General features: G+C 36.8%; 1 protein-coding gene across 2 annotated transcripts in view; it reads right to left on the reverse strand.

The window, feature by feature from the left end:
- Positions 1-16,339, reverse strand: part of CENPK (centromere protein K) — a 42,074-nt gene extending 25,735 nt beyond the window's left edge. Inside the window, exons 1-4 of one of the 2 annotated variants that reach the window (XM_059175115.1) lie at positions 16,226-16,339; positions 13,080-13,134; positions 7,416-7,564; positions 5,082-5,138 (exon numbers count right to left, since the gene is read on the reverse strand). In XM_059175115.1, coding sequence (XP_059031098.1) covers positions 5,082-5,138; positions 7,416-7,532 — 174 coding nt within the window. In that variant the 5' untranslated portion in view covers positions 7,533-7,564; positions 13,080-13,134; positions 16,226-16,339. The remainder of the gene's footprint in view (positions 1-5,081; positions 5,139-7,415; positions 7,565-13,079; positions 13,135-16,225) is intronic. The other variant, XM_059175116.1, reaches the window with a different exon arrangement.
- Positions 16,340-16,383: the final 44 nt, after the last annotated feature.

The raw sequence follows: 16,383 nt of genomic DNA on the forward strand, positions 1-16,383 counted from the left end.
TACTTTAAAGATATATATATATTTTTTAAGATTTTATTTATTCATTTGACAGACACACAGCTAGAGAGGAACACAAGCAGAGTGAGTTGGAGAGGAAGAAAGTAGCTTCCCACTGAGCACAGAGCCCCACATGGGGCTCCATCCCAGACTCTGGGATCATGACCTGAGCTGAAGGCAGACACTTAACAACTGAGCCACCCAGGCGCCCCTAAAGATACTCTTTTTTTCTCTATGCACCTTAGGAAAAATAGCGACTTCTTTTAAATAGGTTGCTGGCTCAGGTAGTAGAGCATGCACTATGGATCTCAGGTTGTGAGTTTGAGCTCCACATTAAGCAGAGATTACTTAATAAAAAAAAATTATTTAAATACATATATAGAGACAATTATAAAATGAGATTGTTTCCAAAGGCTATTTAAAAAACCAATTTTGTTAAATTGGTTTTATTAAAAACCAATCTCAAACAATGGTTAAAGATGATATGTTTCTGATAGTAAGTGGCTCCAAGCACTTAAATTTTAAGAATTATAAATCTATGTGATAAATCTGTTGCCTGGTTAGATTATTAAATTGAAGACTATGTATGCTTAAAGTTAAATTTCAGAACATTTTTATCACCTCTATATAATTCTTATTGGCAGTCAGATAAAAAATGCAATGGGTATTACCGTAATATTTACACTGAAAGAATAAATACTGTCTTTTTAGCCATTTTTCAAAAGATTTTATTTATTTATTTATTTGAGAGAGAGTGCATGCACAAGCTGGGTGAGGAGCAGAGGGAAAGCGACAAGCAGACTCCAGGCTAAGCACAGAGCCCCATGTGGGGCTCAATCACACCACCCTGAGATCATGACCTGAGCCAAAATCAAGAGTCAAATGGATGCTTAATCAGGTGAGTCACCTAGATGCCCCTTAACCAATTTTTATGATACAAAGCAGGTTCATTCAAAGATTTTGTTCTGTATCAAAGCACTGACTATTGAATAGTCAAGAGGCAAAAAACCTAGGGTATTTAAAAGCTTTATGTAATGCATAAAAATGCATTTTCAGTTTTTAAAATTTTTACCAAAGGAGACTTTAACATTATTTTCTTATAGATAGTTAAATATGAATGTGAAAGGTTTGTTGTGAACCATAAAGCAATTTTATAAATGCTAATTATAACTAAGAAACAACAAATTCTTAAAAAGCAGTATGTAAACTACACAAAACTATCTTAGGGATAAGAAATTGGTATCACTTTTCCTGCACATATTAGGTTGAAATGCATCAAATAACAAATATTCAATTTTTAATCTTTAAAAAAACAAGTAATTTCATACACTTCAACCTTATACTATGTTGATGAAGTACAGTTCTTACCTTCCCAAAGCCCAACTAAGGCAAACACTCAAATTATTTCTGATCTTGCCATAAACAATACTTCCTAAAAAACAACAGCAGTATTTCTAAAGTGATTTATATGAAATTTGAGAATCCCTTCCATTTTCTTATTTAAAAGAACTTCTTTCTTTAAAAACAGAATTTTAATGCTGAAATTTTAATGTTAATAAGCACACAAAAAAGGTAACCAAGCAAGCCTAAGATTAGTTAAAGGCCTGTTTTCAGGGTTGGCCCTTGGCTGGCATCTGGGAACTTGTATTTTGAGATGGTTCCCACTAAAACTTATTAAGAGTGGCTCATTGTGACTTAACTGTTTTTGCAAAGAATATGACTTAAGCTGAACACCTGCTTTCCTTTTGGAAGTCTGGTATTTTGTAACTGCTACGCAGCAGGTGCCTATGTGACTAGTCCCCACAAAACACCTTGGTCATTGAATCTTAATGAGGTTCCCTGGTAGAAAACATTTCACACCACTATAACTCCTTGAGGGAATTAAGAACATCTTGTATGACTCCGCTGAGAGAGGACTCCTGAAAGTTTTTGTCATATCCTCTGGACTTTACCTTATAGTCCTTTTCCCTTTGTTGATTTTAGTCTGCATCCTTTTAATGTAATGTATCTTATCCATGAATATAACTATACACTGAGCTTTGTGAGTTCTCCTGTGAGTTACTGTGAGTGTTGTGAATTACCCCTGGGGTTAATCTTGGGGACTCTCAACACAACAGGAAAAAAGATTTTTTGTGGATCCCTTACACAATGTTCTTACTAACTACCTCAGGTTGGATTCTTTACAACTATATAAGCACTTCCACCAAAGCCAGTTATTTGTTTGGCTCACTGCATGAAAAACATTCAGGAAATGTATAGGCCCAATCCCTAGTGATTCTTTTTTTTCGTGCGGGGGGGGGGGGGGGGGGCGGGATTTAAAAATGTACTCCTTCAATTACTATTTATAGCACCTAGTATTCCTTTTCTTTAAACTATGCAATTATTATATTTTACTTTTTTATTTTGAGAATTTTTTTTATTTTAATTCAACTAACATACAACGTACTATTAGTTATAGAGGTATAAATCAATCATTCATTGGTCTTATATAATACCCAGTGCTCATCACATCACGTGACCTCCTTAATATCTATCTCCCAATTATCCCATCACCTTACCCCTTCCCCTCCAGCAACCCTGTTTGTTTCCTATGATTAAATGTCTCTTAGAGTTTGTCTCCCTCTTCAATTTCATATTGTTTTGATTTCTCCTTTTTCCATATAATCCTGTTTTATTTCTTAAATTCCACAAGAGTGAGATCATATGATAATTGTCTTTCAAATTGTTTTGTCTAGCAAAACACCTTCTAGTTCCACCCATGTCGTTGCAAATGGCAAGATCTCTTTTTTTTTTTGATGGCTGAGTATTCCATTGTATATATAAATCACGTCTTCTTTATCCATTCATCTGTCAATGGACATCTGGGCTCTTTCCACAGTTTGGCTATTGTGAATATTGCTGCTATAAACCTTGGGATGCAGGTGTCCCTTTGGATCACTATATTTGTATCTCTAGGGTAAATACACAGTAGTGCAATAGTTGGGTCATATGGTAGCTCTATTTTCAACCTCTTGAGGAATCTCCATACTGTTTTCCAGAGTGTCTGCTCCACCTTTCTTTTTTTTTTTTTTTAAGATTTTTTTTTTTTTTTTTTATCCATTTGACAGAGAGAAATCACAAGTAGACAGAGAGGCAGGCAGAGAGAGAGAAGCAGGCTCCCTCTGAGCAGAGAGCCCGATGTGGGCCTCGATCCCAGGACCCTGAGATCATGACCTGAGCCGAAGGCAGCGGCTCAACCCACTGAGCCACCCAGGCGCCCCCACCTTTCTAATAATCCTGATTCAGCAGGTCTCAGTTTCTACAATATGAAAGCCATATTTCCCAAGAAAACCAGATAAGAGTTTATTTACTATACAAGGCTGTTTCAAATACAACATTCAGTTTTACCTGATATAAGAGAACTCTTTATTTATTGATAGATGCAAAATTTTTTAAAAAGATGGCTTAATTCTCTATTACTAATTTTTAAAGACCTCATATAATAGATACTTCCAAAAGTGACAAGTTAGTTTTTTCCCCCTTCTTTTTCTCTCTCATTCTCATTTTTATTCAGTATTGTTATGCTCACAGATTTTCATTTTTTCATATTGTTATAATCGATCAAGGTCATTATTCCTTTTCATGCTCCAATGATATCAAATTTATGTTTTTATGGAGCAGTAGTTCAATCTTTATTTTTCATAACTTCCTTTTTCCAATTAGACAGTTTTACACTAAATAGAACAAAAGGAAACTTAAATCACCAATAGTTTACACGTAAACTTGATTCCAATTGTAATGAAAAGAGGTAGAACAAAAAAATGAAAGCCCTCAAGAAATCTTCCATATTATATCTCCCTCCATAAACTGATGACTGCTGGTCCTGATTCTGACTTCACTTGTCTTCTGCTCTGTAAAAGGCCATGAAGCACATGAACCCTCAACTGGAGCTTGCTGGTGGCAGACACAAGCATTCACCTTCCTCACCTGCTGCCCTTGTAACAAACAGAACCTGTTTTCAAATGTAAACTGTGTGATTCGGAATTCAGGAGTACCTTCAATTGGTTCTTATGTCTTCAGACATGCTACTACCAGTTTAGAGATCTTTCTTTAGACTCAATTGTATATTTGACTGTGTTCTTAAAGTTAACACTAAAACATCTTTAATTTTTCATATGGACAAATATATCTCGTTTTCTTTTATAATATCTAGGTTTCTGCTATTAGCCAAGAAGTTTGTCTTGTCCTTAGATTGCACAAATAGTCCCCCAACTTTTCTTGTTAGATTTTTATAGCAATCAATCCAGAATATATGTTTCTACAATGAAATACAGAGGTCCAATTTTATTTTCTCCCAAATGGATAACTAGTTGCACCACTAACATTTATTAATTAATTCATCCTTTTCCCACAAACTGGCTATCATCTTTGTTGTTTTTCTTTTTTTTTTTAAGATTTTATTTATTTATTTGACAGAGAGAGAGAGAGCAATCATAAGTAGTCTTAGGCAGGCAGAGAGAAGGGGGAAGCAGGCTCCCCACTGAGGAGAGAGCCCAATGTGGGGCTCGATCCCATGACCCTGAGATCATGGCCTGAGCTGAAGGCAGAGGATTAACCCACTGAGCCACCCAGGTGCCCCATCTTTGTCATTTTTAAAATTCTGAATCCATTGCACTGATCCACTGGTATATTCCTAAACCAATTTCATAGGTCCTTGATTATTAAAATGGATATCTTAATCCTTTATTTAAGCATATAATAAAATCAGTTAAGTTTCACACATACAGTAAAAAAAAAAAAACTGGCTATTATACCCAAGACAAAGTAGAAAAGGTGTTTAAATTTTTAACAAGGTATCTTAATTGCAGTTTTTCACTCAACAGTTAAACATATGTGTAACTATTAAAAGATAATAAAATATTTATAATACTTTATTTAAAAAGTATTTAGAATATTTCTCTTAAATCAGGAAGAGTAGAGAATTTTCCAAGAGATTAAGCATATAGGTATCAACAAACTTCCATTCATATAGATGAGTAATATTCTTATCCAAAACAAAATGAATTAAACTTATCTATTTTTAGGAAGAAAAAAAGAATTCATACCTGAGCATTTGAATCAGTGAGTGTCTCAGTTCCAACAAGTGATAATTTTTTCTGACACTTGATTTAAAAAGTAAATAAAAACAAAACAAAAAGCAAAGCAAAACAAAAAAAGTAAATAAAACAAGTCATACACTATAAGCTTTTATATATAACAGATAATTACTTTTCCCTCTTGTATACCAGTCAGTGTAATATTCCTTTTAAAATAATAAATACAAATAACTGATGTAAGAGAAGAGTTTACATTCCTCACTTTCTAAGTAAGAGGATCAGGAAGGCCCCCAAACAGGTCCCATGATGAATACATCAAAAGTAGAAAGGGATACGAGAGTCTACATAGAACAAAAAAATGAGCATAAGATATAAAGAAAAAGAAAATACAAACTAATAGTTAGAGTGAATTTGAAGTTAGATAATAGAAAAATAGGAAATAAGAGAATAAGAAGGAAAGCACTGTAGAAAATAACAAAAAGAGGTAAAAAGATAGTTAAGATCATTAGAAAATAAAGCCTTCAGGAGATACTGTTTCTATTCCATTAAAAAAAAAAAACCCACAACCATTAATAGTGATTATATCTGACTGAAAATATGGGTAATTTAAATTTCACTCATGTTTATTTCTGGTAGCAGTTATTTATTTATACAAAAAAAATTTTTTTTAAAGATTTATTTATTTGAGAGCAAGCAGGGGCAGGGAGAGGGGCAAAGGAGAGGAGAGAAAGAATACCAAGCAGACTACATCCTGAGTTCAGAGCGCAACATGGAGCTTTATTTCCAGACCCTGAGATCACTACTTGAGCCGAAATAAAGACTTAACTGACTACACCACCTAGGCACCCTCCAAAATTTTTTATCTCTAAATTCCATTTCTATACTGAAAAAATACCAAAACAAACAAAAAACAATTATTTATATTATCTTGAAAATACACTAATCATAGGGTGTACAAATAATTTATATTAAAAAATAATTTAGAAAAAAGGAAAAAAAGAAAACCAATAACCTGCTTTAATATAAAATTTTACAGCAAAGAACAGGATGTGAAGCCTGTGGCCTATACCATACACTATGCTAGTAGAAAAAACTTTTACCAATATATTGCAATTTACCAGATAGTGATTCTGGCTCATCAGAAAATGTACATAAATTTCAAAGACAACTTTTTCTAAATTAATTCATATTTTCACTCAAACTCCATAATTACATGTTCTCTCTACTTCTCTATTCTGTCTTAGGAAATGAACCTCACCAAGGTTGGCCCAAATGAGAAACCTGAAAATATCTGTAATTTTCCCCCATTTCAGAACAATTAAATTCCAAATCCTTTTAGTCCTACCTCCTTAGTAACTCTTGAAACCTACCATTTGCAATGATAGGATTTCGTCCTACAGTACTTATTCAGAGCTAGTACTAGAGTCTTCTAAATGCTATTTCTACCTACAGTCTCCATCCTCTATATTCCGTTTTCTTCAAAATCAACAAGTACTTTTCCCAAACTGCATCTCATATCACTTCATGTTTATAATCTTTTAATAGCTCCCCATACTATAAACTCGACAAAATCCTCCATGTCTTTGCTCCTAATTTCTTTTCCAGCCTCACTCCACAGATCCTTCTTCTAATTTACTAAGTCGTAATATTCTACCTAGAATTCTCTAATCTTTCCCAATGTTTATATGTTTTGTTCCTTCTCCTTTGTGTAACTCTCTGAGGCTACTTCCTATTTATTCTCTAGAAATGAATTCAGTTTCTACTGCTTTTTATTTATTTATTTAATTTTTAGAGGTGGTGGGAGGGGTTGAAGGAGAGGAAGAGAGAGAATCTTAAGGCTCCCACCCAGCCCAGAGCCTGATGCAGAGCCCAATCTCAGAACCCTGAGATCATGACCCAAGGCAAAAGCAAGAGTCGGACACTTAACCAACTGAGCCACCTTAGGCACCCCTAGTTATTACTGCTTTTAGAAAGCTATCCTTGACTCTTTCAATCTAGGATTATTACTTGTCCTAAAGATGCCTTTGCATTTCTACCACAATATTTCTAATACAATGGCTACTGCCTCTATTAGAAGATAACCTCCTATGGCAGGGACTGTCAATAATTTTTTCTTTCTATAGCTCTATATTCTGCAGCATAAAGAATCCCAAATAAATGCTTAAAGGTCTAAAAGCTATATATAACATTTATCGTATAATATAATGGCTTTAAGGAACAAGCATAATTATTTTTCTTAAGTCTATTAATGAAATGGAATTAAATCTTATAGTAGTTTATATATATATATATATATATATATATATATATATATATATCTCACTTTTACCTCTTGGTACTTACTTCTTCCATATCATTCCACATTTCTTCACATTCTTTAATAAGTTCTTCTTCAGCATTTGTAACATCTTCCATATCTGTAGTACTGTCTGGATCCAGATCTTGCTGATTCACTGACATGTGCCTTGTAATAATTAGCCTTGTAAGAAAAACTGAAGTAAAAAATATTTATTCATTTAACAATATTGCTGAACACCTATCACCTCCCAGATACTCACCTAGGAACTATACATGTGAAGAGTCAACAAAATGGGCAAAAATCCTTCCCTATCATGGAACTTACATTTTTCTCTCTTTCTCTCTCTATATATATATCAAATAATTTACAAATGGAAATAATAACTTTTTAAAAAAGATTTATTTATTTATTGAGAGAGACAGGGAGAGTGAGAGAGAGTGCATGCTAGTAGGTGAAGGAGCAAAGTGAGAGAGACAGATAGAATCTTCAAGCAGAGTGAGGAGCCTAAATGGGGCTCCCTCCCAGGACCCTAAGATCATGAGCTGAGCTGAAATCAAGAGTGCAATGCTTAACCAAGTGAGCCATCCAGGCACCCTAATATAAGTGGAAATAATTATAATTTTATGGAGGAAAGCAAGACAGGGAAGAAAATAGGAAGTGCTTGGGCAGAGGTAATACAATTTTGTAAACAATTGTGGTCACTTAAGGTCATTGAGAAGTTGATAAATGAGCAAAAAACATGAAGGAGACAAGGAAGTGAAACATGGGGATATTTAGAGGAAGAGGCTGCAGGCAGAGAACTGCCAGTGCAAAGACCCTGGGGCAGGAAATATGACTGGCATGTTCCTGGAGCAGTAAAGCAGCCAGTGTGATTGGAGCAAAGTAAAGCAGAGAACACAAGATGGAATCAGAGAGATTAGAGGGATGAGACCATGTGGGCTTTGTAGCCATTTTAACGACTTCAGCTGAGATAATAAACAATTAGAGGGTTTTCAATAGGAGAATGACTTAATTTGAATTAAATTTTAATAGTAAAACTCTGGTTAAGAACAGCCAGTAAGGTCAGAAGCAGAAAACTAGTTAGAAAGCTATTGCAATGATCCAAGAAATTTTTTATTATTAAAAAGTATAGAACTGGGGTGCCTGGGTGGCTCAGTGGGTTAAGCCTCTGCCTTCAGCTTGGGTCATGATCTCAGGGTCCTGGGATCGAGCCCCACGTCGGGCTCTCTGCTCAGCGGGGAACGTGCTTCTTCCTCTCTCTCTGTACCTGCATCTCTGCCTACTTGTGATCTCTCTCTCTGTCAAATAAAAAAATAAAATCTTTTTAAAAAAAAAGTTTAGAACTAAGTAATTAGAAAGATGGAGTTGCCAGTTGATCTCTAAGATGAAGAAGAGAGTGGAGGAAACAGATTCAGCAAGGTATGGGGGAGAGATGATTAAGAATTCAATTTCGGACTTGCTAAAAAAGTGCAGATGCTGATTAAGCAACTGAATGTATGTGTATGGAGTTGAAGGGGAAGTTTCAAGCTAGAATTTGAGTCATCACCATACAAAATATTTAAAGCTGTGAGACTGGGTGAGACCACAAAAGCAAGAGTGTACAGGCAGGAATGAGAAGAGTTCCAGATCTGGAGAAAATGAGGAAGAACCACCAAAACAGTCTAAAAAGCACCAAAAGGGTAAGAGGAAAATTAATAAGAGTATGAAATCCTGAAATTCAAAATACGAAAGTACTAAAGGAAGGAGTGATGAATTATCAAATTATCAAATATAAGAAAGGTAAATTAGATAAAAACAGATTGACAATTTACATAGCAATATGAGTTGAGGACTGTATTTTCCAAAAACAGTCACAGCAATATTTCAGGTTATCACTCCCTATTCAGAGTTAGAGCCTATTTATCCTCCCCATGAACCTATGACTTTCTGACCATCTTTATGAATAGAAGTCACTATGGAAGTGACTTCTAAGACTAAGTCATAAAAGGCAATAGCACTATTACCTCAGAACAGTCTCAGAGTACTCTCCCTTACAAAGCAGCTAACATTCTGTGAGAAAGTCCAAACTGGCACAAATAAAGAGACCAATGGTAAAGCCCATATAGAACGGAACTGAGGATCGCAGCTAAAAGCTAGCATCAACCATTAGACATGCACATGAACATTCTTCGTGATTCAGCCCTTAGACTATTGAGTCTTCTAGACAAGGGCCTACACATTGTGGAAGAAAAAAAAGCTGTCTTGCTGCATTCTGTCTAAATTCTTGATGCAAAGAATTGTTGAGCATAGTAAACGGTTGCTTTACACCTTTAAGTCTTAGGATAATTTGTCACAATAATTTCAATGGAGTAAATACACAAAACTGGAGGCCTTTATAAGAGTAGTTTTGGTAGAGAGGCACCTGGGTGCCTCATGCGATTGAGCATCTGACCCTTGATTTCAGCTTAGGTCATGATCTCAGGGTAGTGAGATAGAGCCCTGCGTGGGCTCTATGCTCAGTGCGGAGTCCGCGTGAGAGTCTCTCTCTGCTTCTCCCCATTCTCGCTTGCGTGCACTTTCTCTCTCTCTCTATAATAAATAAATCTTCAGGATAAAAAAAAGACAAGAAAATAGAGCATCTTAAATGACACAGAAGGAAATACTGCAGAAGTTGCAGGAGAGAAAGAATAATGAGATTTAATACACATGTAGAGGGGTTGATTTAAGATCGAAGTATATATAGTTCATTCAGGGTAGGCAGAATATTAAGGGCATAGAGGCAGTACATGAGTAGATGTGTTGATAGGATCTTTTGGAAGTTCTATTTGGACTGCTTCTCTTTTCTCAGGAAAATGGTTAACTAAGGTCAGAGGCTATGAATGAGGATGAGGAAAAGCACTAAAGATTTATTTTTATTTTATTTTATTTTTTTTTTAAGATTTTATTTATTTATCAGAGAGAAAGTGGGAGAGAGCGAGCACAGGTAGACAGAATGGCAGGCAGAGGCAGAGGGAGAAGCAGGCTCCCCGCTGAGCAAGGAGCCCGATGTGGGACTCGATCCCAGGACGCTGGAATCATGACCTGAGCCGAAGGCAGCTGCTTAACCAACTGAGCCATCCAGGCGTCCCGAGATTTAAGAAATATATTAAGAAATATATAAAATAGGGGCGCCTGGGTGGCTCAGTGGGTTAAGCCGCTGCCTTCGGCTCGGGTCATGATCCCAGGGTCCTGGATCGAGCCCCGCATCGGGCTCTCTGCTCAGCGGGGAGCCTGCTTCCTCCTCTCTCTCTGCCTGTCTCTCTGCCTGCTTGTGATCTCTGTCAAATAAATAAATAAATAAATAAATAAATAAAAAGAAATATATAAAATACATATATAAGAGAACAGGAAAGAATAAAATAGTAGGATAAATGGGTAGCATTAAATGCCCACTTGAGATTATTAGTTATCAATTTAAAGGGAAACTAAAACATGGTTATATGTTTTCTTCTATAGAGTAGCAGCAGAGATGCAGACAAAGACAAAGTGAAAGAATGACAGTCTTTCAGGTATGACCACAGGAATGAGTAACTACTCTAAGATGGAGAATATAATCACTAGAGGAAAAGAGGTCAAGAAAAAGAGAGGCCATAGATGGGTATTAAAGTCACCATTAAGTAGGACAGTAGTTTTGCAGAAGGTTGCAGTGAACCAGAAGCTAAAAATCTTCAAGAAATGAAGGAGCATGATGTAATCCTGCTAGATGACCACTGCAAGGAGTGGTAGGTGGTGGAGTCTGATGGCATGAAATTCCAAGGTGGGACAATTTTAAGGAAGTAGACAGAACAAAAAAGAATAATAAAGATGTCTAACCAACAACACCAAATGCAAATCAGAATAACCCACTCCCCCAAAACATTTCTACTCTTATGGAACTTTAAGTTTTATATTGTTTAATCAGACTTATCAACCGAGAGGTTTTTTTGTTTGGTTGGTTTTGAAGATTTTATTTATTTATTTGACAGAGAGAGAGAGAGAGAGAGAGATCACAAGTCGGCAGAGAAGCAGGCAGAGAGAGAGGGGGAAGCAGGCTCCCCTCTGAGTAGAGAGCCCGATGCGGGGCTCAATCCCAGAACCCTGAGATCATGACCTGAGCCAAAGGCAGAGGCTTAACCCACTGAGCCACACAGGCGCCCCAAATAGAGAGGTTTTAAAGAAACTTAGGGAGATACATCATGTTCACAGATTGAAGGACTCAATACTGTAAAGATGTTATTTCCCTCAAGTTGATCTATTAAACCTTAATCAAAATTTTTTTCTTGTTTTTGTGGCACATGACAAGCTAATTCTTAAGTTTACAGAAAGGTAAGAAGCCAAAAATAGCCAAGACCATCATGAAGATGAGAAGACTTGCTTTATCAGATTTTAAACTTATTATAAAACCATACTAATTTTTATATTGTAGAATTAGCACATGGATAGGCAAACTGAGCAATGGAACACAAAAAGAAAGTCCTTCTAGATTCACACATTTATGGACCTATGATATATAACAGAGATGGCAATGTAAATTTTTAAAAATTTTTATCTATTTATTTGACAGAGAGAGAGAATGAGCAGGTGGTGGGGAGAGAGGAAAATAGGCTCCTCAGGGAGCCCAATGAGGGACTTGATCTCAGGACTCTGAGCCGAAAGCAGATGCTTAACTGACTGAGCCAAGCAGGTGCCTCTATAGCAATACAAATTAAAGGGATACAAGAACAATCCTAATCGGAGGATATTTCCTATACTATATTGCTTTTTCCTCCATGTATAATTTGGCCTTCTATAGAACTTACTCATTCTTTTTAATTAACTGCATAGTATTTGGGGGGGAAAATAACCCTAGATATACACTTCAATCTTAACACCATCCCTGCATTCCTCAAAAATTCCAAAAACAGAAATGATAAAATAGAACATGAAGAAAACATGGAGACATCTTTTTTGCTTGGATTGGAAAAGCATTCCTAACAAAACTAAGTAAAACTCTATAAAATTTTTTAAAATTTTGCATAAACAAAGATATCATTAAAAAGTTAAAATTTGGGGACGCCTGGGTGGCTCAGTTGGTTGGACGACTGCCTTCGGCTCAGGTCATGATCCTGGAGTTCCGGGATCGAGTCCCGCATTGGGCTCCCAGCTCAAAGGGGAGTCTGCTTCTCCCTCTGACCTTCTCCTTGCTCATGCTCTCTCTCTGTCTCTCTCTCAAATAAATAAATAAAATCTTAAAAAATAAAATAAAATAAAATTTGGAGTGCCTGGGTGGCTCAGTGGGTTCGGCTCAGGCAGGTCATGATCTCAGGGTCCTGGGATCGAACCCTGCATCAGGCTCTCTGCTCAGTAGGAAGCCTGCTTCCCCCCCCACCCTCTGCCTGCCGCCTCTCTGCTTACTTGTGATTTCTCTCTCTGTCAAATAAATAAAATCTTGAAAAAAAAAAAAAGAAAAAAGAAACAATATTGAAAAGAGTGTTGAAAAAGAACTGTGCACTATTGGTAAACCAATCACTTTGGAGGATAATAAGCAATATCCATCAAAATTTTAAATACAGTTACTTTCTGACCCCAAAATTCTATTCCTAGGAATAATCCTACAGATAGATATATTTGCTTCAGTCTACAGGAGTATGCTTACTACAGCATTATCCAAAAAACCTTGTGTGAACTCTACAATTGGACTATCTAGGTTTATTCCTAGCTTCAATACTTACAAGCTGTGTGACCTTGGGCAAGTCACTTAAATAGTCTGAGCCTCAGTTTCCTTATCTGTAAAATGAAGATAATAATATTACTTATCCCATAGATTTATCACAGTTCGACAGGTTACTATGTATAAAGCTCTTAGAACTGTACCAGGCATATAATGAAATATATCATAATTAGCTATTAACATTACAATTACCTTTCGAAGTCAATTAGCAAGACTAGTTAAGTAACTTATGCCATATCCAAAAATGTTTGCACAGAACATCTTCCTTGGTATACATAAAAGATATAGTTAAGTACACAAAGCCACAATCATTAACAATTTTAGAATATTTTCAAGCAAAAAAGTCAAACATATACATCTATTTGTTTTAAATATACCTTAACTTAAAAATTAAGTGCAAATTGTTCTTTCCCCACTTTGTCGAATACTAATCAGTAAAATACATTGTATGTGAAAAAAATGTGAAATTATTTGTGTGCATGTGTGTGGATAGGTGTTCAACAAACTAGCTGAAATAGAAACTCAATGTAGCATGAGAATACAGATTTTTTTAAAAGATTTTATTTATTTATTTGACAGAGATCACAGGTAGGCAGAGAGGCAGGCAGAGAGAGAGAGAGGAGGAAGCAGGCTCAATTGCTGAGCAGAGAGCCTGATGCGGGACTCGATTCCAGGACCCCGAGATCATGACCTGAGCCAAAGGCAGAGGTTTAACCCACTGAGCCATCCAGGTGCCCCTAGAATACAGATTTTTTAAAATGTATAAGAGTTTAACTATCCCTTTACTACATTTTGTATCCTTAAATGTACCTTTCTAAAAAGAGAGCAAATCAACCTCAGGGATCTCAGTTAGTATTCCAATTCCCACTCATGTACTGAAGAATATTGCCATATTTAGGGATACTATGCTATACAAACTTAAAAGATCTAATACCAAATTAAAGAAACTCATACTATTATTGGAAAAAGACTAATATACATGAAATAAACTATTAGAAAGTATCCACACAATTCTAAGATCAATGGAATAGAACGGAAAGCCCAGAAATAAACCCCACACACATATGGTCAATTTACAACAAAGGAGTCAGTAATAAACAATGGGGAAAGAACAGTGTCTTCAATCAATTGTGTTGGGAAAACTGGATAGCCACATGCAAAAGAATCAAACAGGACGACTACCTAACACCTTACACAAATATTAACTCGGAATGGATTAAAGACTTTAATGTAAGACCTGAAACTACAAAAACTCCTGGAAGAAATATAGGCAGTAATCTCCTTGGGGATATTTGGCAGGTGTGCGTTTGTGGAAATGGGTGCTGACACCAAAAGCAAAGGCAACAAAAGAAAAAATAAACAAGTGTGAATTCAGCAAACTAAAGTTTCTGCTCAGCAAAGGAAACCATAAACAAAATGAAAATGGAAGGGGAGAAAATATTTGAAAATCATTTCTAAAAACGGGTTAATATTCAAAGTATGTTAGAATTCTTACAACTCAAAAGCAAAAAAAAAAATTTTTTTTCAATTAAAAAATAGGCAGAGGATCTGAATAGAAATTTCTCTAAAGAAGAAAGATGGCCAACGGATACATGTAAAGATGCTCAACATCACTCATCATAGGTAAATGCAAATCAAAACCAGTATGAGATATCACCTCATACCTCTTGGAATAGCTATTTTCAAAAAGAGAAGAAATACGCACGATTGGTGGGAAGGTAAATTTGCACTGCCACTGTGGAAAATATCTTGGAGGTTCCTCAAAAAATTAAACACAGAACCACCATATGATCCAGCAACTCCTCTTCTGGATACTTATCTGAAGCAAATGAAAACACTAATTCAAAGATCCATGCACCCAGCATGTTCACTACAGCATTAATTAGCAATAACCAAGATACGGGAACAACCTAGGTATTCATAGATGAATGGATAAAGGAAATGTGGCCATGTATAAACACACACACACACACACACACCCTACACAAAGAAATATTATTCAGCTATAAAAACAGAAGCAACTCGGGGCACCTGGGTGGCTCAGTGGGTTAAAGCCTCTGCCTTCGGCTCAGGTCATGATCCCAGGCTCTCTGTTCCGTGGGAAGCCTGCTTCCCCCTCTTTCTCTCTCTGCCTGCCTCTCTGCCCACTTGGGATCCCTGTCAAATAAATAAATAAAATCTTAAAAAAATATATTCTTAAAAAAAAAAAGAAAAGAAGAAGGAACTCTTCCTGTTTGCAATAACAAGGATGGCCCTCAAGGGCATTATGCTAAATGAAATAAATCAGACTGAGTAAGACAATTCCCAAATGATTCCACTTAAGTGCAGTGTGGAACCTTGAGGGGGGCGGGGGGTAAAGAAAGAGAACCAAGTTCATAGATACAGAGAACAGACTGGGTTACCAGAGGCAGTGTGGGGAGAGGGAAAAATGGGTCAAGGGGGCCAGAAAGTACAAGCTTGCAGTTATAAAACAGTAAGTCACGAGGATGAAATGCGCAGCTTGTGACTATAGTCAATAATACTGTATTTGAAAGTTTCTAAGACAGTAGATCTTCAACGGTCTCATCACAGAGAAAAAGAAATTCTGTACGTAGGGTGACAGATGTTAACTAGATACTGTGGTGATCATTTTCAAATATATACGAATAGCCAATCGTTATGTCGTCTACCCAGAACTAACACAGCTGGCCCTTGAACAACATACTGCTTAACACTGCAGCTCCACTTAAAACATTTTTCCCCCAGTAAATACACACATAGTACTGAAAACGTATTTCTCTTCCTTATGATTTTAATATTTTTTCTCCACCTTACCTTATTAAAATAATACAGTATATAATTCTCTCCACCCCCGCCAATCCGCCCTCCCCGCCCCCCCCCACCTCCGACAAGAAGTCAGTTTGGAGGGCTTGAAGGGAGCCCCGCAAATTAACCAGTTCCTCAATCCCCTGCCTCTCGGGCATTCTCCCCTAATCCGGAGCGTTTCTAGAGAGGGAGAAGAGCCGTCACAACGACTGGCCGGATGTCCCGTAAACAATTCCCGTGAGGTAAGGGTCCCACCGTCGGGGCTGCAGTTTCACGTCCTGGGACCGTCAGGCCCAGCGTCAAGTGTTTTTCAACCGTTAAGGCGTTCTGCCTATGTCTTACCACCACAGGGCCACGGACTTCAGGTCACCTCAGTCTGGTGTAGACAAGGCTTCCTAGCCTAGGAAGTTTGCGCGCGCTGCTTGCTAATTGGTCCGCTTCTACCCACGCCAGCCAATCCGGAAACTCGCTTGGCCGCTGACGGACAAACTGCGCCGCTT

The sequence above is a fragment of the Mustela lutreola genome, chromosome 5 (assembly GCF_030435805.1).
Source record: "Mustela lutreola isolate mMusLut2 chromosome 5, mMusLut2.pri, whole genome shotgun sequence".
Lineage (NCBI taxonomy): Eukaryota > Metazoa > Chordata > Mammalia > Carnivora > Mustelidae > Mustela > Mustela lutreola.